Source organism: Periophthalmus magnuspinnatus, chromosome 21 (assembly GCF_009829125.3).
Source record: "Periophthalmus magnuspinnatus isolate fPerMag1 chromosome 21, fPerMag1.2.pri, whole genome shotgun sequence".
NCBI lineage: Eukaryota > Metazoa > Chordata > Actinopteri > Gobiiformes > Gobiidae > Periophthalmus > Periophthalmus magnuspinnatus.
The window spans coordinates 19,950,625-19,974,167 of NC_047146.1; the positions used below are offsets into that span (position 1 = coordinate 19,950,625).

Genomic DNA, 23,543 nt, shown 5'->3' on the forward strand with positions numbered 1-23,543 from the left:
TTGCCACAACACAACAAACCTCTGTTTTTTTTTTCTTTCGATGGCCCTGCTTACAACCCGTTATGCTAATTGTTCTCTGCTGTCTCGCTTGCTAGCTCCTCACAACCAATGACACGCCGGATCATGAATGATGCGTGTCCTTTCCTGGCTGTACGAAAAGTGCATGTGTCTAACGGTCCATTCACAATCGAACGTGACTGCTGTTTATGCTTCGAGCGATCTCACTCAGCGCTGCGGAACAACCAGTGCAGCGCGGTGGCAGAGGTTAGCATACATGGCTAACGGCTCCACGTAGCCTGTGTGCGGTTTGATTACCATAAATCTTCTGCGTGGTATTGTTTGAATTAATAAGTGTGTGTCCTAAAAGTTGTTATAATCTGCATAAAACTACTTGGGAAATAAAATAATGAGGTTGAAAGATTATCATAGTGTTGAATAGAGAGCTGCTAATCTTCTTGTCTCGCCTCAAGTCTGGATTAGTTTTGGATTTTTTTGTTTTGCTTTTTTAGTTTGCTCCTTTTTCTGCTGCCGTTGCAATGCCTATGTTGTTGTTTTTTTGTTTATATATTGTATTTTTTCATCTTTACAAGCTTAAGAGGACTGGGATTGATTGGGCTTTTGTTTCCAGGTATGTATATAACTAAAACGATGTACTGGTGATACTTTTGTCCAATTATAAGCTATATGTAAAGTCCATAAACATGTCCCGTCTGTCCTGTGTCTCCAGATATGAGGTAAACATGTTCAAATGTCTAAATCTAAATCTAAATCATCATTTTATTACAGGAACAAATACTGTATCCCAATAAATTACAGAAAAGAAATAGCGCAAGCAACTGTTCTCTCTGTACTGGATTATGGAGATGTGATATACATGCAGACTTCAGCCGCTTTGAAACCATTGGATCCACTTTTTCACTCTGCCCTTCGTTTTATTACAGGTGATTAATTTAAAACCCTTCACTGTATTCTTTATGGAAAAGTGGGTTGGCCATCACTGTCTGTTAGAAGAGAACAGCACTGTATGAAATGTATCTATAAGGGACTACTTCAAAAACTGCCAGAATACCTCACCTGCCTGTTAATCATTGATACTGGAACATTTAATACCAGATCACGTGACTCAAGGACTAGCTGCAGCAAAACTGAGACGGGAACAAGGACTTTTAGCTGTTTTGCTTCACAAAAATGGAATACACTCCAAGGAAAAGCAAAACTGGATATGTTGGTGACACAATTGCTATTTAATAATCTGGCAATGAACTTTTATACACACACCTGCACCTGTTTTTAATGTTTTATATGGACTTGTATACATGTTTGTTTCATTTGTTTTTTCTGCTTGCATTTATTTTAAACTTGGCATCCATAAAAAAGAGAGCCCAAGTACTCTCATTATGTCCCCCTGTATAAATAAAAATAAATAAATAAAATATAGCTTTTAATGAGTTACTGATATCGACTCCGATATTGTACATTTTGATGGCTTGGATATCGGTTCAGTTCATATTCCATTGTCCCATCAGTCTGTTGGTGGTTTTCAGATGGTAGATGTGATGTCATACTCTCAGATGGGCCAGAGACAGATTTTCCCACTGATTACATTGTACTTTGGCATGAAGGCAAATTCATAAATCTTGAACCTGATCGTTTTTATAAGTGACTAGACCCAAAATCTCATTGTATTACAACAAATATCTGCATTTTAACAATGTTAATTTTACCAGCTCCCATCTGTATTAAATATTATGAGCCTATAGAATGTTGTGATGTCTGGCCAATCTTACCCCAAAACTCTTTGTAATACTGTATATTTTCAAAGATGTTCTGTAGTTACTTTAAATAATACATAACATTGTGTTTAAAGGGAATCAATTATATCTTCAGTTTTTGCACTGGTATTGTTTTCTATCAGGTATCAGCAGATAAGCCAAAGTATCGACATCGGTATCAGGACAGAAAAAACTGGATCAGTACATCCCTAAATTAAATCCAAATTTCCTTCTTTTAAAACACTTTTCTTCTAAATCTATATTGGTAGTGTAATTTAAAAAATGACACTCCAGAAGGCTGAAAGTTAGAGAAGAAAAAATATGAAGTGATTCCTTAAATATTTGAACTCCTCCACTTGAGGCACTTGAGGTTCCTTAAATAAGAAGGAGCTGAGTTGAAAGGCAAAGCTCTCAATTTACAGATCAATCTACGTTTTTGCCCTCGTCTATGGTCATGAGGTTTGGGTAAGGACTGAAAGGACAAGATCGTACATACAAGTGTTTCTCCACAGGATGGCTGGGCGCTCTCTTAGAGATAGGGTGAGGAGCATTGTCACACAGGAGGAGCTTTGACTAGAGCTGCTGCTCCTCCATGTTGAGAGGACGCTGCAGGGACTATGTCTCTCAGCTGGCCTGGGAACGACTTGGGGTCCCACCGGAGGAGCTGGAGGAAGTGTCTGGAGTAAGGGAAGTCTGGGAGTCCCTGATCAGACTGCTGCCCCTGCGACCCGGGCCTGCATAAGTAGAAGAAAATGGATGGATGACGCCTTAAATATTGAGCACCTTCCTCGTTTAGCACCAGCGCTGGTTGTACTGTGTTTCTGTGGCCTGCTGCAGCTCAGACCAGTGCAGTGATGGAGAATGTGCTGACGGCTTAACATTATAAGATATTACATAACACAACCCTGTGAGTAATTATGGCTCTAATATACTTTCTAAAATAGAAGTGCTCCATCACAGAGAGATGGTAGAAATGAACTGCACACAGGAGCAGAGCCCAACCAGGTCTCAGTAGCCACAGCAAATCATTTCTCAACTTTCTCAACTTTTCTTAACTCCGATCCAAATACGTGTCTCAATAACAGAAGACAGATGTAATTCAGAGAGGAAAAAAAATAAGTTCTCACTTCTAACCTCAGATTAACAAGATGTAGAGCCTCACACATTTATTCTGCTGAAGTCTGTGTTAGGGTTGTCAAAAATATCAAGTCAGGTCAGACTAATCAATACTAAAACTAGTACTGAAACAACATACTAATTAGAGCATGTTACATTCTCAAGACAGAAATGAACCTTTCCTGAATATCTTTAGAATGACCTTGAGCTGTATCAGTATAAGACACAGACTTGTACACGCCATAGTCCACTATGGAACATACCTTCACGAGTGAAGGATTACACAGGCCACAAGGTAATATAAAAGAAAGTACTATGATTTAGTAGCAGCTACGACTCTGATTGGCCAGAACTGATCTCATGGAGCTTGTTTCTGATGTCACAGGTGGGTGGGAGGTGCTAGCCTGTATTAAGGTAATAATGTGCAGGAAAAAATATATTTTGGGACTTGACAACAATAACACAAGGCTATCATTGGTTCATCATCCAGATCTTATTATACTTCTGTGGTCCCCAGGGGCAGCACAAGGGTCTGATTGGCCAGTAAGTGAGCATTAGTATTTAAATACACTTTGCTCAGTGTTCTCTCACACTCGTGCCACCTGGTGACAAAAAGTGCTTAACATTGCATTATTCATTCACTCCACACTCGGTGGTGGTAAGTTACTATTGTAGGCTGCAAATATACACCGTGTGTAAGGCAAGTGTCCTAAGGCAAGTGTCTTGTCTAAGGACACAGCAACAGTTTTAGCCACTGTTGTCCCACTGTGGCACCTGGTATTCCCAGCAGTCTCCCATCCAAATACTAACCAGGCCCAGCCTTGTTTAGCTTCTGAGAGCTGCTGAGATCAGGTTGTGATGAGTTTGCATGGCCACAATTATGAAAGTTCAGAATATGTTTTGTTGAAGTTATTTTGGGTCCTGATGTAGAGGAGCCTGCTGTAATAAGGCTCTGCTTTAATTAACTCAGACTGGACAAAAAAAACAACCAAAGGTGTGAATGGAGCTGTTTATGTGCATAACAATGAGCTGGGCTGATCTTGTTATGTGATGTTTTATTGAGATTTCTTTAAAAATAGTTGTAGTTTTATATTAACAATGCATGAGTTAGTTTGTAACAAGTGACAATATTAAAACATTTTTACAGCCTCTGTCGATCTGTGTGGCCAGATGACTTGTTTTATCCAGACTCCAGAGAGGTGGGAGTGATGAAAGTGCATATGACAGGTTAGACTGCTCTTCCCACAAAAACATGGTAAACATAATTCTATTTTTGATTTTATTATTTTTCTTTTTAAAAAAAATAAAATTTATTATTTTACACAAAAAAAAAGGTCGTAGTTGGACACAGGGAGCAGACACAAGTGGAGGTGATTCCATAATTGTTACCTACCTGACTTTTTAAAACTGCACATTAGTTATGATTAGACAAATAAAAATAAAAGACAACGTCACTATTTTTCTTAAATGAAAGTTTAATTTAAAGGTCTTTCAGAAAATTGTGTTCCTTGCCTGTAAAATTCAAATAGAGGTATTTCATGTTAGAACTGATTGTATTTTTGTACTTTTATTTTCAATGTTTTTCCCACAAACTGCCGCTTAACCAATGTAAAACAATGAGAAATATTTACCACAGGTACTATCCCACCAAACCAAGTCATAATTAGAAAAACACAAAAACCTGTCACATGCACATAAAGCTTTTGTTGAGATTTTGCCTGAAAAATGCCTCCATCCTGCTCTAATATATGGACACTGTGGCTGGCTCGTTTTTAGCTTGGCTCCCGGCGCCTCATGATGAACCATTAGTGAAGTCACTACTGCAGCACAATGTGAGGACACCCATGTAAATCACTGCCCCGGACCCGACTGCCAGCTGGCCCCGGAGACCCCGCGCCGCACTGATGGGTGGCTGCCGTCCAGAGCAGATTGATGTCTGCTCCATTGTGTCCTCGCTCAAGTCTCCGCTTAATGTGATTCTGAGGCAGCGGCATGTTAGCTAGCGCTAACCTCACCAGGTGTCTTCTGTGGGACAATGGAGACAGCTCTAGTGCTCAGGGCAGGGCATCTGTGGGGGACAGATTTTTTGCCCAGTACAGATATAATGTAAAAAAAAACTCTAACCATGACGATAATAAAAAACACTATTATTTATTATAATAGAATATGATTTTTAATATTAAATTGTAGTACTTTCTTTTATATTATCATGCAGCCTTAACTGTTCAATACCTCGGTCGTCCAGGTAGGTTCCATAGAGGTTCATGGGAGCATCCTAGTATTTTGTTGTTCTTGTTGTTTTAATTGTGGTTTTGATGGGTCTCCTGATGGACTGAATGCTACCTACCTATAGACCTCTTTTGTTTGAACCCTCATGATGTTAATTGAGTGATCATGCGTCATCATCCATTTGTGCCCTTTGTATCATGTGTCTTTTGTTACCTTAGACCACACCTTGTTTCAGAATCAGAATCAGAATCAGAAGACTTTTATTGCCATAGTCTGTGAACACAGTTCACAAACTAGGAACTTGATACGGTGAAAAAGTGCAACATAAACACACTGAATAAATACAAATACAAATAAGAGCATGCACAAAGTTAAAAAGATATGCTTAAAAAAATCAAATGAAATACTTAAAGGGAAAAAATATGTACAATAGCAGCATCAGAACAACAGTGCAAAGTGGCTTATTAAAGTGACCGGTGTTATAAAGTGTCCAGTTTAGTGCAGATATTATAGAGTGTTCATGAGACAAACAGCAGAGGGGAAGAAACTGTTCTTATGGCGAGAGGTTCTGGTCCCAATGGACCGTAGCCTCCTGCCAGAGGGAAGTGGCTCAAATAGTCCATGTCCAGGGTGAGAGGTGTCAGCTGCTATACGGCCTGCTCGCCCCCGAGTCCTGGAGACGTACAGGTCCTGTATAGATGGAAGGCTGCAGCCAATCACCTTCTCAGCAGAGCGCACAATGCGCTGCAGTCTCTGTCTGTCCCTGGCAGTGGCCCCAGCAAACCACACAGTGATGGAGGAGGTGAGGATGGACTCAATGATGGCCGTGTAAAACTGCACCATCATCTGGACTGGCAGCTTGCGTTTCCTCAGCTGCCGCAGGTGGAACATCCTCTGCTGGGCTTTCTTGATGAGGGAGCTGATGGTCGGCTCCCACTTGAGATCCTGGGTGATGCAGGTGCCCAGGAAGCGGAAAGAGTCCACAGTGGTGATGGGGGAGTCCGTCAGGGTGAGGGGAGGCAGGGGGGCTGTGACTTTCCTGAAGTCCACGATCATCTCCACTGTCTTCTGGGCGTTGAGCTCCAGGTTGTTGCTGCTGCACCAGGACACCAGCCGGTCCACCTCCCTCCTGTAGGCAGACTCATCGCTGTCCGAGATGAGTCCGATGAGGGTGGTGTCATCCGCAAACTTAACCAGTTTGACGGAGTCGTGGCTGGAGGTGCAGCAGTTGGTGTACAGGGAGAAGAGCAGGGGAGAAAGTACACAGCCCTGTGGAGCTCCTGTGCTGATAGTCCGAGTGTCCGAGACATTCTTCCCCAGCCGCACGCGCTGTCTCCTGTCTGTCAGGAAGTCAGTGATCCACCTGCAGGTGGAGTCAGGCACGTTGAGCTGAGCGAGCTTGTCCTGGAGCAGAGCAGGGAGGATGGTGTTGAATGCAGAGCTGAAGTCCACAAACAGGATCCTGGCGTAGGTTCCCGGGGAGTCCAGATGCTGGAGGATGAAGTGAAGGGCCAGGTTAATGGCATCGTCCACAGACCGATTGGCTCTGTAGGCAAACTGCAGAGGGTCCAGGAGGGGGGAGGTGAAGGACTTGAGGTGGTGCAGGACCAGGCGCTCAAATGACTTCATGACTACAGACGTCAGCGCCACAGGTCTGTAGTCATTAAGTCCAGTGATCCTGGGCTTCTTGGGGACGGGGACAATGGTGGACAGCTTGAAGCAGGCTGGGACATGACATGACTCCAGGGAGGTGTTAAAAATGTCCGTGAAGACAGGAGCCAGTTCCTCAGCACAGTGTCTAAGGGTGGAAGGAGAGACACCGTCTGGGCCCGCGGCCTTACGGGGATTCTGCTTCCTGAAAAGCTTAGTCACGTCCTGCTCCACAACTGTGAGGGCAGTGGGGGAGGAGGGGGGGTCCCAGGTGGGTTTGGAGGTAATGTCCATGATGGTGGGGGAGGAGGGGGAGGGGTGTGAAACTTCAAACCTCGCATAAAAGCCGTTTAACTTTTCTGCTAGTTGTTTGTTGTCCACGGCGGGAGGGGCTTTGGGCCTGTAGTTGGTGATTTGCCTAAGCCCACTCCAAACAGAAGCAGAGTCGTTGGTGGAGAATTGCTGCTCCAGACGTGTATTGTATTTCGCTTTAGCCTTTTCCACCAGTTTGTATACCAGTTTACCAGTTTGTATAAAATGTACCAGCCACTGTGATTCATTCTCTCTGTTGTGGCATGGGAGCAGAAAAGCCGGAGCTCTGCTTGTGGAGCTCTGTCTGTGGAGCTTTGTATTCTTTATTAAACCTGCAGAAAAGCATTCTGTGACCTTTGACTCTTTTCTTATACAGCAACCAGAAACTCATGATATCAACTAGTCTTATACTTGTTCTGCTACAGCTCAAGATCATCCTAGAGCTGTTCAGAATAGGTTCATTTCTGTTCTGTGATTGTGACTTTTCTTGAGTCAGATGGTGAAATCTGTATATTTTTATAGTATCTAATTATTTAAAATGAGTATGTCATTATCCTTAATCTAAATAGGCTGAATTTGAAGACACTGCATCTGTGACCCACTTTCTTTTCCAAAATATCACTTTAAAATCTCACTCCATTACTGTCTGACAGACAATGAATGTTTAATTGTGTTTCAATTCTGCCTTTTCAGTGGAAAAAAATGTAACATTTCAGAGCTGTAGAGGTCAGATGTGACTTCGTGTTCACACTGCTAAAGATCAGATTTGAACCTTTATTTGTGCATATGAAAAAGGCCTGGGTCACATTCAAAAACATTATTTTCTGGTCATATTTGGGCAAAAAACATATTTTACCTGCAGTGTGAATGTTTGACTGGCAAATCCAGAATGAATCTCTGTGTTTTTATACAGATTGATATCAGTCTGGTCCTCCCTCCTTCTATTGCGTCTCAACAAAATGTGATTGTGCAGTCAGATTATTTTTTTTAGTGACACACGTGAAATGAAGGCGCTCACTGGTCACCTATCATTTACAAATAAAATCAAATTTATCTCACCTCAGATTAACAGTTCAGCCCTTTGTTCTTTGATTCTACAGAAATACGTGAAGTTTTTCAGTCCACTGATATTTTTTGTGATACCGACAAACCATATGTGCCCCTATTGGACAATCCACCTGTCAATCACACTCATCTGAAAATGGGGAGATTCACCAGTGACCAGATTCACATTTTCCTGAAGCATTTAAGAAGTGTGTATTCTGGATCTCAGGCAATTTCAGAGCTATAGAAGTCAGTGAAATGTGATTTGAAGTTCTCTCTGCTAAAGATGAGATTTCAAACTGATTTATTTCCACATATGAGAGAGCCCTGGGTCGCCTTTGAAAAAAACAAATTCAGCTTGTTCACATTGACACGAAAACATCAGATCCAGGCCACAATTGGGCAAAAAACAAACAAATAAATAAATAAATAAATTACTGTAGCGAGAACGTAGCTGTATGCATGTGAATACTAGTGATGTGCCAAAGGGTTACTTAACGTTCTTTTATACGGTTTGAAAATGGGGTATTCTAGCTTTAAAAGTAAACTCTAACTGTTATTTGACTGCATCTTGACACTTACATAAGCAGCTCTTGTGGCTAAAATAAGTCCACTGTGTGCCGTCTGCATTTAATTAAAAAGCATTTTATTGTCTGACTATCAGGAAGTGTGTGTTGGCATGCTAGTTGTTGTTGTTAGCTTTACCATCACGTTAAAACTCTACATCCGATTTCCGAGAGTTGTGAAAAACGCTTATAAGCTCATAAATAAATTAGAACGCTCGGAACGGATAAGGTAAGAGAGGAATAACTGTAGACTTTTTGGATAACTTTTCATGTTTTTAAGACCGAACAAATCAGGTAGAGTGACTTTAAGTGATAACGCTAATAAAAAAAATAACTAAAGTAAAAACCTGATTTTAAAAAAAAAAGATTTAAAAAGTATTTTGCATGTTATGTGTCAAAAGGATGTACTCTCTGTATAAGTGATGCTCTGGTTGTGTGAGGAGACGTGTCAGTCGGGGCGTTTGAGGTAAATGTGAGTTAAAATGCACATCCTGTATGAGCCGTGACCTCAGACGTGGAGAGGTTATCTGTGACACCAGCTCACTCGTGTTTGATGGATTAGAAATGAAGTAGGGCTTGAAGAGAAGGTCGCTGTCGAGTCACATCAGCGTTCCTAAGCCGATTCATAACAATGGATTTGGTTGGAAATTTTGAGATGCACAATATAACTTTTCTGTCTGAGGGTCCACCATCTTTGTGTTGCCATGGAGATATTATTGCTTTGCCTAATCTCTACAGAGACCAAGTCAGATGTTGAACCTGGTGAGTACTTGGATGGGAGAACGATGGGAATACTGAGCGTCACAGTGGGGTGCTGGTGGCTCTGCTGTCGCCGTGTCTTTAGGCAAGACACTTCACTCTCCTGGTGCGAGTGTTGGTGGGTGAGTGTTGGTGGTGGGTCGATGGAGCAGATTGGCGATGACGTGATTCAGTCGTAGCTTGAATGTCCAAAAGTGCTCTATATATGCATTATTATTATTATTATTAGAAGTAGTAGTAGCAGTAGTAGTAGTAGTAGCAGTGGTAGTTATAGCAGTAGCAGTCGTAGCAGTAGTCGTAGTAGTAGTAGCAGTAGCAGCAGTAGTAGCAGTAGCAATAGTAGTAGCAGTAGTAGTAGTAGTAGCAATAGTAGCAGTAGTAGCAGTAGCAGGAGCAATAGTAGTAGCAGTAGTAGCAGTAGTAGTAGTAGTAGTAGTAGCAGTAGCAGCAGTAGTAGCAGTAGTAGGAGTAGCAGTAGCAGTAGCAGTAGCAATAGTAGTAGCAGTAGTAGCAGTAGTAGTAGTAGTAGTAGTAGTAGTAGCAGTAGTAGTAGCAGCAGTAGTAGTCGTAGCAGCAGCACCAGCAGTAGCAATAGTAGCAGTAGTAGCAGTAGTAGGAGTAGCAGGAGCAATAGTAGTAGCAGTAGTAGCAGTAGTAGCAGTAGTAGTAGTAGTAGTAGTAGCAGTAGTCGTAGTAGTAGTAGCAGTAGCAGCAGTAGTAGCAGTAGTAGCAGTAGTAGGAGTAGCAGTAGCAGTAGCAGTAGCAATAGTAGTAGCAGTAGTAGCAGTAGTAGTAGTAGTAGCAGTAGTAGTAGTAGTAGTAGTAGTAGTAGTAGTAGTAGCAGCACCAGCAGTAGCAGGAACAGTAACAGTAGCAGTAGTAGTAGTAGTAGTAGTAGTACTAGTTAATGCAACCAGTCAGTTATAGGTTAAATCTGTGTCTGCTGACAGTAAGAATGTATGATTTTCATGGTATTTTTGAGCAACAAAAACACTTTCCTGCCAACATTCTGGGTAATCAATTTCTCCATGGAGACGTGAAAGTGGCAGACCCCCCACACCAAAAAGTGACACCTTTAACTAACAGCTTAAGTCAGCGTGAATATCATGAATGAATTCTGTTCGAGCTGATTCAAACATTTTCATGTGTGAGATTAAAGGTACTGCTCGTTACAATAAAGCACACACAGAAAAGACACACTGAAAGCTCATAACTTGTAAAATACTGATATTTTATTTTCAAAAATGCAGCAGAAATGTTTTATGCTTGACACAATCCAGCCACCCGCTGAGTCATAAACCCATATGAAAAAACTATTCAAATCAAAATTCCTCTAAATATTATTTTTATATCATTTTGAAAAAAGTTCTTTGCCATCCGCATTTTTTTCAGCTTTCTTTTCTGTATTCAGTAGACGAACAAAAATGTCAGGTGGAGTTACAGAGGACGTGGAGGTTACATAGAGCTCAGATACAGACACACAGATGAGCCTGGAGCGAGGGGGGCGGGGCTAGGGGGAGGGGGGGAGGAGGGACCAGAGCTGTGTTTTCATAAAATATACAACACATTTACAGTTTGGCAAAAAAAGATGAACGAATATTTGAGACCCGTCTTAACGAGAGTGTCTCCTGCGCTCGAAGCCTGGGCACGGAGAACTCTGAGCTCTGTGGCGTCAGCACTTTCCAACTATTTCACATTTTTTACTGTAACTGATCATCCGAGGGGTTGTTTTACCTTTCAAGCCTAACTGATTAATACTACAGTAAGTAATGAGTTGTACCTTGTACTTCTTGCACCATCTACTTTTAAACAAAGGCTACACTCTGCAAGTTTTCTGGTGCAGTGTCCGTCAATTGTCTGCCTGGAATGTTCCACAGTATGGTTTTAAACATATCTTTTACTGATTCAATTACATGCATTTTTATTGCCAAGAATACTTTAGTTTGTTGGAGTCATGGAGATCACTGTGGAACACTCCGGGCAAAACAAAATAAAAAGTTTTTGGACCCTAAACCACTGGTATTTGGTGTCAATATGTTACCGCCAAGTTGACAAATTTGTGTACATTTGTGTCACGATAATTACTATACTGACTAATCGTTCAATACCGGTATATGAAATCTGGAACAATACATTTTGGGTACTTTTTCTTTGCAAAAGTGGAGAGATTTGAGGTATTTTTCCTGTAATATGATAAGATTTAAGCTGTGGAGTGGTGAATAAGCCCTTTTTATCACTAATTATTGTTACATTCTGTTATTTATGAGTTGCAGCTCATGTCTTTTAATGAGATAGTCTATTTAAAAATTATTTACTGAGATTATTTTGCATTATTTAAATTGTAATTAGAATAATTGAAGTAGTTTCAGTGTTATCTTTTATCGCAATATTTCTCCGTAGCCTTATATCGTGCTTTAAACTTTGTTATAGTGACAGGTCTATTTTTGCCGCTTGATGAAAAAAAGTCAAACTATAATTGGCGTGATTTGTTCAGTATCACATTAAATTTAAGAAATAATTTTGGCGTTAATTGCTAGGTCAAAATCTAAGCTAAAGACTTGTACAGAGTAATGTTTTCTGACGCTGCTGATGTTACGTGTGGTTGAAGGATTGTGAGCCCTGGTTTTTTATCATAACATCTAACATTCCCCATTGAAGATACATTAGAGCCAATGTTATCGCCTTGTAGCAACTTTAGGAATGTAGCTGTTCTGTTGCACACACTGAAAGCCCGGGCTGATTTAAAAACAAAAGAAAGAAAGAAAGACAGAAAGAAAAAGTCATTGCGATATTTGAAAAAGTAGGTTTCTGTTCAGAGTGCACATTGTAAACAACTCCAGGAGAAGACTTAAACATGGTGATAAAGTAGAACCAGGAAGTACGATCACATAAGTCCTGTGCTCAGGTCTCTGCACTGGCTCCTGTGGCTCAGAGAATAAACTCTACTTGTGAACAAATCTCTCCATGGCTTAGCACCAAAGTACAACGCGCCATCTGATCCATCTCGCACTCTGAGGACTTCAGGGACCGGCCTCCTGCTGGTGCCAGAGTCAGGACTAAGCATGAAGAATCAGCATTTCAGTTTTATGCAGCTAAAACCTGGAACAGTCTCCCTGAAGATTTGAGACAGGCTTCTACTTTGACAATGTTTAAATCCAGGCTCAAAACAGTTTGGTTTATCTGTGCGTATGACTGAAAGGTTTAATTCTGCACTCTTCTCTTTTAATGTCCATTTTTTATGATTATTTATGATTTGATTTGTCGCATTATGATTTTAATGTCTTTCTTATTACTTTGTGTACGAATTGCGCTATACAAATAAACTTGCCTTGCTTTGCGTTGCCTTGAACAAATACAAGATTCCTACGCTGAAGTTTAAACGACAGGTACAAGATTTTCTCAAACCTTTGCAGAGGACATTCTATCATCTAAATCATTTCGGTCTTTGCGATTTAATTTTGCAGCAACTCAAATTGCAATTTCGATTCAATTATGATATACTGTGCAGCCCTAATTGGAAGGGTCTATAGCACCGAATGTACATGCTGACACACAATATGGAAACACAGCTCTTTTCGGCTAAGTATCTCTTCCATCTTTTTTCGCACACAGGGATGGTATGATCGCTGTAACTGAATCCGCCGCAGACAGCATCAGTCATCTCCCCTGACAGACCCAAATGTGCTCCATCTCGGATACATGACTTCTGCGTATGGATCGGCCTGGGATTGATCTGGTGAAATTCATTATGATAAAATGGAAAGGCCGGGGCGGTGGCTTCATACGGGTCAGCACATTTCGGCTTTCTCCGAATCACCAAATGCTGCTTTTGACCATTAAAAATCTGCCTGTGTAGCAGTTTTATTTTAATATTGTTTGAGTTAAATATGAGAGGGTAATTTATTCTCAAAGTTTTTCCGCCTCAGCCAAATGGAGGACAGTGGAACGTGGGGCGGGTCCACGCTAATGCGGTTATGTTTGGAGACAAATCTGTAGAATGCATGTCGTGTCCTTATTAATACTTGATGCATTTTGTCTTCCCTTACAGAGCGAATATAATACTTACTGTAGTATCTCCTGAATAAGATTTATACCAAAGTGGATCTACTAAGCTTCCATAGGCTACTTTTGTTGTCTTTGTAATCCCTTAGTCGTCCAGGTCCAGGCGTGATACGTTTCGCCAATTCTGTAGCCAATTCTGAGTAGCTGCTTTAAATGAGAGCTCTAACTACATTAGCATCATGCCAAAAGAAGTTAGATCACCCATTAGGGGCAGGAAGAGTATGCAAAATATGTTTCAGGTGACAGTTCACACCTTAGGATAGTTCAGTGGACTAATGACAGATAATCCTCACTGTAAACAACTAGGGTGTGTTAGTTTTAGCGTATTTAACTCCTCCCCTCAAACAGATATAAGGCAGCGACTTGCAGAAGAAGAAGAATCCACAAAATAGTCCAGGTGACAGAAATCCATGTTCTTCTGCAATATATTTTGGGTAAAAATGTCTTGGGAGTGTTTCTCAAAAATGTTCTTAACTGTATTGTCTCATAAAATAGGCTATGACTGTCCAAGAACTGCTAGGACTAAGTATAAACCAGGGCAAAACCAAGACTAAGACCGTAATCTACGACAAACTAAGGCCATTATGAATAAAGTATTTCATAAGGCATTGTTGTTTTATAGTGATAAAAAATGTCTTTACAGTTTGGTTTCAGTTTTTCTTCACAAAATTGTCACATTCGGTGTTGAAAAATTAGGATACAACCAGAACATGTCTATATTTAATCTGGTTTTAAGCATCCTATTGGTCTAAAACATTGGTTCTCAAACTTTGCACACCATCTAACCTCATATGTATGTTTGTCTACACTAAAAACGGTCCCAAGAAGCGCTATAATGGGCCTAAAACTGAAGCAAACTAGGTCTAAACTGGGTATAAACAGGATATAAACCTACAAAAGCCAGATCTAGAACACAGCATTGTATCGTCCAAGTAGGTTCTATCGCGAAAGAAAACTGAATACTGTCAAGTTTTATCGTCATCCAAATTCTTTACAGTATGGAGCATCTGTTATTAGTTCAGTTCGTTCTAAGTTAGCCAAGTTTGTTCACTACCTTTCTGTCTTAGTAAAACGATTAAACAGTGTAGAAACGATATGTAAAATCCGAAATGCATTCATGTGGACAAAACTAAAGAAGCCGTCTCCTTCGATGTTTGTTTTGGGCACAGCTGCGGCGAAGGACTCTGTTACAACGATACCATAGAACCATTTAGACCCATTGACATAAGCACGACTATAATACTGTTATGAGTTCAACAACAGACAGTCTCCGCTTGGCACTGTTTCGAAATGTGACCTCTTTGCTATTGGTTCCCCACGTTCACTTTCACAATAGCACCCTCAAGCACTCTTCTGGACCGTTCCATTATTTTTGAGTCATACGCCTGCCTCTCTAGACACTTCCCAAATTAAGAAACTATATTTTTCAATTCTTCAGGCTAACTTTTGGGAACAGGGAAGATAGGGATAGGACATGGGGGAGGGGGGAAGATGGAGTCTGGCTGGTGTTCAATCATCGAACCTAAATTGCATTATCTACACAGTACTAGCTCAGAATAATCAAATGAATGGACACGATGGTAGAAAGAAATCCTATATTAAACAATTGCTTACATACAGTAGAATGGCTGTGCATAGCAAATATAGCCTTCCTCAATGAAAACAAAAGGTACTGTGTACATACTACAGTGGGCGAGATCGAAAACTACCAGCCACGCTTTTCGGACATCTATACAAGAATATATTAATATTTGAAATGAAAGCAATAATGTGGTTAAATAAGTCATGTATTTTTTTAATGCAAGAGCAAGGTAAATGCTATAAACCATATAATATTTCATCTGTATCTTTCCATTCTATTTACAAGAGTTGAACAGGGGAGCTGGTTATACACGATCGGTTGAGACGTTAAGCGGCCCGTCAAGCTACCTCCTGACTCTTTTGGCACACTTTGTATTCCGTATCGCCCAATCGTTTTTTGACTTTAATCCCTCTTTTATTGGACCGGCTTTGCTAACTTTTCCCACCGCTAATGTTGTTAGCTAATCCCCTCTCCGCTCTCTGCCTGTTCAGACGTCTCCTTCCGCAACTGAATTTCCGTCTCCTCAGCTCAGGTTGATCCTTGGCAGATTGCGGCCGTTTTGATCTTTTTGAATGGAAATAAAAAGAAATTGCTACATTCACATTTCACAGGTTGTTCAAGTCGAATTCAGCAGTCTGTGTGTCTTCACTGCTCGGCACGTCTCCTCTACGGCGCTCTCCAAATGTTACCAAATTAACCGCAATTATTCTCTTTCTCTCTCGGTGTAGAAAAAGCAGAAATCCAGTGTTTTTTTAACCAAAGTTGGATGTCTGAACGATGCATAAAACTGCATCTGCCACTTTGGACTCCGTTTCCCATCATGCAACACACAGCTGACAGCTTCTCCAGTCTGCTACAGTTAAAAAGTCTCTTACTCGTTCGCTCGGTAACAATCCTGCAGGGTAATTAGTAGAGGTATTTAAGTCTCTTGTGTCATGTGTCTGTATTGTGGCTATGGAGCGACATTCGTGCCAAAAAATACCAAACAAACTATTTAAAGAAAGTAGAAAAGAAGTCATCATTAAATAAGGTATTAGCTATCTATAACTGCTAAAAGTTGGTAAATACTAAACTTCAGCTCATTTCAGTGCTGTGGATGTTGATGGATTCACATTTGAGCTTAGCTTTTTAGCTAGGTGCTTTGGTGGCTCAGTTTGAGTTGGAAAAATATTTGTTGCCATGTGAAGTAGCAGCTAAACAAAGTGCTGCAAAAATAGCAAGAATGAAGCTTGTCAAATGCAATTTCTCGTTTATACTAGCTTATTACTGTTCTTAGCCTCTCACGATGTTACGAGTCGTTTCTCAGGTTTAGGTCAATCGTGTCGCTATCGTTGATGTCTCTAAATCCTCACTGTTTGTTAAGAGTCCCCATAGTTGGTCGCCGGGCAAAGCCAGAATAAAATCTCTGTATTTTCTCTACGCATTGATATCAATCTGGTCTCCACGCCTTCCGCTGCGTCTCAGACCTGGTCAAACATGATCGTGCAATCAGATACGTTTTTTTTTTCAGCACGACATGTGAAACAGACGAGCTCATTGGTCACCTGTCATTTAGAAATAAAATTTCATTTAAAAATAAAACAGAGTTTAGTGCATCGTTCATTGATTCTGCAGAAATCCACCATGATTTTCAGTCCCCAGTGATATTTTTTCCCCCCTGATTGGCTAATCCATCTGTCAATCGCATCCATGAGAAAAAGGCGAGATTCACCAATGGCCAGACTCACATCTTCGTAAAATATCGAAGAAGTGTGTATTCTGGATCCTAAGCAACATAGCTGGAGTGTATTTTAGTGTTTTAATTTTCGTGAAAGGAAACACCATGATTTTAAGATTGTTCGTGATAACTGACACCATGAACAAATAAAAAAAGTACGTGAACAGCCTTGTAAAAAGCAATTTATAGATTTACATTTTTGGAGGACACAATGAACTGATTATATATTTTTGGTACTAAAATTGTCACGATTATTACTTTTTAGTTCTTATGATTATTTGTTCTGCTATGTGTGAACAAAGCAGACCCGGGAATGTTCTGAATGGGGCTTATGATGAGTCTTGAAGTTTCTAGGATCAATTCTGTGTTTTGAAATGCGCTACCATATTGCTAACTTCAATCCTACAAAAATCGATTTGTTGGAGGATTGCCATGCTTGTGCAGGTATAATTTTTCACCGAAACAAAAGAAAGTCAGCCAGAGCAGACCTTACAATGAGAACACAGCGAAAGTCTGAAGGTCAAAAATCATAAATGGGATTAATGTTACGGGAGGACAACAAGCACCTAATCTGCCATCACCTGTGTCAGACGAAATTTGACAAGAGCAGGACTTAAGGGATACGGACATTTATATTAAAGTTATTCATAATCATAATGGAATGTAAAGCCCTTAATCTTTAGCAAAAATGGTATAGCTTTAAGTTTTGTATTACAATGCTACAAAGTATATGATAAATCTCCTTATTCACATTGGTTCTGTCCTGTTGCAAAGATAAATGAATCCAAATAAATCCTCGCACTTACTCAGCATAACAAGAATTTCTATTACTTAAAATGCCCTGAATTCAGACAAACTATTTGAGTAGTTTGAATAAGTGAGAATTTATCTAGTTAATGGGTCTGTATATTCTTTATGTTTGAAGTCGGCCCAAAGTATCTTTTCTTACAAGCAAAAACATTGACCAGAGTAGTAAATACTTGATAAGTAAAAATCCTTTCTCTACTGGTTAATATTTTTACTTGAAAAAAGAAAAAACATTATTTTAAAGAAGACATACCGTGCTCATATCTGCTGTATAGTTACAATAGAGTTAAAATCACATAGTTGATCTAAAACAACTTAAAAACTGAATGCAGCATTCAAGGTCAGATTTCTGCCTGCCTCTTTACGGTACATCACAGTGGGCATGTAGGGGGGCTTGGGAAAATGGGAATCTACAGAGTCCAAACATTTTTCACAAACTTGAAGTCAGTATCACAAAACCATAAGATGTTACTGACATTCTAGAGGCACTACTTAAATACTTAAATTTGATGTAAAAAGTGCTGCCTATCATCATTTGAGCCAATTCAGCAGGGCCCCTGAGGGTCAACAAAAATTGGTCTGAGGGCCACAATAGGCCCTTGGGCCGTAGTTTGGACAGCCCTGCTCTAAACCAAGTGGTGAAATGAGAAGGGAAAACAATTATAACATGGTTAAAAGCTCCCAAAAGGTGATTTTGCATAATATGTCTCCTTCAAAATGAAAACCTTCTAGCCAAATAAATCTTAAGTAGTACGACTTAAAACAAGATGAATATCCTGAATTTCAGACTATATTAACTAATATTTTACTATATTCAAAGCTGAACAAAAACTTTTATTTTGGTTCTTTTCGGCACAAATGTCGCCCCATACATGTCTAGGCGCGTGTGTTGCCATGGTTATACGCGTGTGGTGGAGTGTGTGTGCGTGGAGATGTGCGTGTGCGGCAGGTGCGTGTTGCTGTAGGGGCTGTGGTGGGAGTAGCCTTGGTGAGGGGGGTGCCTCATGCCCACCACAGACGCCGGGGTCATGGGCGTCATGGGTGTGGCCGGGGTAACCGGGTGGGAGCCTGGAGTGACGGGCAGAGATCCGGGGTTCAGGGAGGTCATGAGGGGCACGTCGTCCGGGGACCGGCGTAGCGTCAGGGTGTAGTCGGGCGGGCAGGTCAGGCGCACCGTGTCCAGGGTGCTGTAGATGTCCTGGGTGTCTAAACCATCCAGGGCGTCCAGCGTGTCGAGCGTGTGGTGATGCAGGGCGTTATTGCGCTCATCTGCTGAGGCTGTGTCACAGTCCAGCTGCTTCACCTGCAAACACACAAAGAGGTAGTCAAAGAAGTATACTGTATAAACCAGGGGTGTCAAACACATTTTCACCGAGGGCCACATCAGCAAAATGGCTACTCTCAAAGGGCCAAATGTAAAATAAATCTAACAAATTTTATAACTTATTAATTAACTTTTTCTGTATTTATTACTTATTCAAGTTACAATTATTGCATATGCATTTGCCTAGATGTAAAAATATGACTGTGTAACTGCCCATCTGATGATAAATTGAGATTTTAAGACCATCATACCTTTTAATTTACTCTGTCGAGGGCCACATAAAATTATGTGGAGGGCCACATTTGACTCATGGGTCTTGAGTTTGACACATGTGGTATAAACCCTCTAAAAGTATCTGAACAAATACAATCTAAATGGAGACAATAGAGACAACTGGAAGCAGAAATGAACTGGAACATAATGTGATTTTAACCAAATTCTGTGTCTCTGGCAGTTACAACAACACGATCACTTGGCTTGCCCATGCTACTAGGCGTTATGTCAAACCGAACGCTCCCTCACAAACAAATGAATGTGTGGAGAGATGATGTTTAATGCTCACTAGATGTTTACCAGATAAATGCAAATTAAACTTGGTTAGCTGTTAGCTCAGATACCAGTTTAAACATCAGAAGATTTACACACTCAACAGTGACTTTTATCGAGACTTTAACCTTCCGTAAATGTGCTCCATGGGTTGGTATCAGCCTACACTTGATATCTCATAATTTACAGTTTTGGAGAGCTAATGCTAATGGCTATAGCAAAAAAGCTGGCTGTTGTGTTCCAAAATCTTCCTGGACTAGCCAAGTTGCTAAGTGGGTGATAAAATGAGCACTGAACGCCACATGTACTACTTAAATGCCTAGGATTTCAACACACAAGTTAGCATTAGCCACAGAACATCACAAAAAGGTGATGATGGTCCATTTTAACTCGCCTGATGAGTTGACCTCTCAGCTCAGCAGTACCTGTGCTGCCTTTTTACTTTTACTGGGAAATAAGCACCAGCACATAGGGCCCACGTTTTGGCAAGGAGAAAAGTTTTAGCTACGCAACAACATCTCCATGGAGACAAGTCGATGGCAGACCCTCCACCTGCACGTGTTTAACTGATAGTGGTAGTAAAAGCACCCAAAGGAAACATAGAAATCTGGAGAACATGCAAACTTCTCACAGAAAGTCCTCACTCAGTCTGGGAACCTTCTTGTTATCAGGCAAAAGTACTAACCTCTGTGCCTGACCCACTGTTGTAGCAGGAGGAGGAGGCTGTATAGGGGTGTAGAAGGTTAAAGCTACCATCTGCAAGTTTATTTTTATTTTTTTTTCTGATAGCACATGTAAAACCTATTCCCTGAGTAGGAGGCGGAGAGAAGAAATAGGTGAAAACTGAAACTCTTTGAGCACCCAAAAAATTAAAGTAGCATAATAAGAGATTACCTAAACACGCATGAATCAATCAAAATACAGTTCTGTTACAGCTGATGACGAGGGTAATCCATTTTAAGCTGGTTAAAAGCTCATAAAAGTAGATTTCGCACAATATGTCTCCTTTAAAGAACACATATGATGCATTCGTGTGGCTTTAATTCTCGTTTAAACATGCTTATGGTCGCCTTGGGATAAAAGCTGTCACGATATTACAATTTCAAACTTCATTTTGATACTAAGGAACAGACTCTATAATCAATACAAATCTTGATGCCACAATGATGATTAAAACACTCTTTCTTCAGACAATCAATGGGATTTTCAGCATTATATCATAGTACTTTCTTTTATATTACGATGTGTCCTTATATCTGTGTAATGTCCATGGGTGTTTACTAGTCTATGTGTCTTATACTTGTTCTGATACAGCTCAAGATCATTCTCAACCTCTTCAGGAGTGCTCAGAGAAGGTGACTTTGGACGAACAGCTTAATGAAACAAACATGAAGCAAAAATACAACTCCAGGTATGTTTCTGATAAAGGGACTGCAACATAACATGGTAAAAAACTTTGAAAAGTCAATTTTACTTCACCTTTAAAGTTAGCTCCAACTTCAGACTTTTTAATCAGACTTAACTACGACAGCAGGCAGCTCCCGTCATTCATTGTAACTTTAATATCCTGTACTTTTCACACCATCATAAAGCCGTTTTATCAATTTACACTATCCTACAAAAGCCTCAGATATACACCCATTGTGCCATTCAACACTAAAGTAAGATCACATTCAGATGCTCTTATAGGCGGTTATTCTCAGAGAAGAGCATGGAACGATTTAAAAGCCTTATTAGTCTCAATAGCTCATTAGAGGCATTTGTCAGAGTGGAGATGCGCGTCACGTTTAGCCCGGCGTATAGGGGAAACTCGGGCGTAGGGATCTGAGGGAGCGGTGGTGAGGCTGAAAAGGAGGTAATTTGGTTCTCCTGAACATTGTGCCTGTCGTGAAGAGAGATGATGGAATAGACTCCACGGGCAGCTGCTGGGCTCAGTCGCTATAAAGTCTGACCTCAGATAACTCTCAGCTCAAAGGGCACATGAAAAGCCAAGTTATGTTTCAGGATTTAAGTTTTAGTTGTCTTATTATTTGGTTTCGTCACCAAAAAACATGCAGGGAGTTGTGTTTTGGTGGATTGGTGCATGTATGTGTAATCCTGCAGAGGGTTGTCAAAAGATACTCTGATACTAATTGAAATAAAACAAGATTATTTGTAGTATTGACAAGAAAACCACACTTCATAATGAGGACGAAAATGAATCTTTCCTGAAACGTTTTAGAATTATCTTGGTTTATACTAATATATTACAGACCTAACTTCAGATCCAGTATTTACAATTTAGCAGTTTTAAGATTGTGATAATACTAGTTCTACACATTCATTTCATATTCTAAAACTCAAAAACTGTTTCACATGCTGATGTCATGAGGTGGTGTCATCCTTCTCCAGGAACACTTTAATGTGCCTTATTATTTTTTTTACAGTTCTTTGTTTCATTCACTACAGGCTCAAAGTGTTCACAACATGTAGTTATTTTAAAGATGCACAGTGTAAATTTGTATCTGCCATCTGCTTGTCACCATGGAGATGCTAATGCTCTGCTTAAAATGTTCTACAGTCTGGCATTTAATTATCCATGATGGGGTTGTCAGAACTATTGAAAATCAGATACTAATCGATATAAAAACTACTATTGAAACTATGTCTGTGTAACCCTTCAGTCGTCCAGGTCTGATCCATAGTAAAAGCCTAAGTTAAATGTATCAACTGGACAAAAATGCTCTTTTGTTTTCTTTGTGCTCTTTGTTTGCTTTGGGTCTCAGGATGGAGTTATAAATCGGAGATAAATTATGTCTCAGACGCCCATACCTGTTCAAGGAAGGATTGTCTTTCCTAACAAAAATGGCTTCTTTAACTCCCCTCTCAAACCATTTCTTTTCTTTGGCCAAGATCTGAACTTCACTGTCTTCAAAGGAGTGGTTAGTGTCTTTGAGATGGAGATGTACGGCAGACTGGGGTCCAGACGAGCTCTTGTGACGTGTTGGTACATTCTCTTATGGAGTGGCTGTTTAGTTTCTCCATTGTAACTCTCACTGCACTCTCCACTACACTGAATGGAGTAGACCACATGACTTTGTGGCTCGGGGTTTTATCCTTTGGGTGAACCAGTTTCTGTCTTAAAGTGTTTGTGGGTGTGAAATAGACTGGAATTTCAAACTGTCTGAAAATTCTCTAAAGCTTTTCAGACACACCAGCTGTGTAAGGAATTTCCTTCTAGGTTCAGATTCCCTGTTGTCCTGTTTTTTAACTCTCTTAGATCAACTGAAGGTCCATTTTGGATAACCACAAGCAGAGAGGGCTTTCTCCACATGTTGTTCCTCCTTCACTTTCTCCTCTGTGTTTGTGGGCACCACTTGAAGTAGAGTACAGGTAACTCCCGTGTGGAACCTACCTGAGCGATTACACAGACATAAGCTCACATGGTAATATAAAAGAAAGTACTATGATTTACACATTCCACTGTCTAAATAAAGAGTGTTTTTAATTATCATTGTGGTATTTTTCAATATAAGGTTAATTTATGTCATGTGAACGTGACTTTTTTAGTATCAGTACCTGCTCAAATGAGTATCTAGTTTCAGGTATCAATTAGTATCAACTTTTTGATACTTCTGACAACCCTATTTTGTGAGCACAGCATTCATGCTGAATTTCAGAATAATGTAGAGACACTTTATTGATTTATTAAAACACAACTGCATTCTCTTCAAACATGCTTTACTGTCTTCACTTTACTGTTGTTTAGACCCTGGGGAAAGACGATTCCCCCAGAATATAAACTATCCACAGCAACTCTGTTTAATCCTCCAGCCTGGAATCTCTTTATTTACACCCGATCATTAATAACCTCACGATGCAGATGGTATTTCCCTCCTGAGACCTGAACAAGAGCTTTAGTAAAGGGCAGGGACTCTGACAATACGTGGAGGTCACTGGATACAATCATTATGGTGCGATCACTCCACTCTCTTCATTAGTAGGTGCTGTATAAAGCAGAGTCTGGAGTCGAGTTTTGGTGGAAGATTAAAATAGTTTTAAAGACGCTGTACATGAT

At 40.3% G+C, this 23,543-nt stretch overlaps 1 protein-coding gene across 1 annotated transcript in view; it reads right to left on the reverse strand.

Moving 5' to 3' along the window:
- Positions 1-18,514: 18,514 nt before the first annotated feature.
- LOC117388836 (neuroligin-4, X-linked-like) overlaps positions 18,515-23,543 on the reverse strand; it is a 78,255-nt gene continuing 73,226 nt past the window's right edge. Inside the window, exon 9 of the mRNA XM_033986384.2 lies at positions 18,515-18,919. Within this exon, the coding sequence (XP_033842275.2) occupies positions 18,515-18,919 (405 nt within the window). The remainder of the gene's footprint in view (positions 18,920-23,543) is intronic.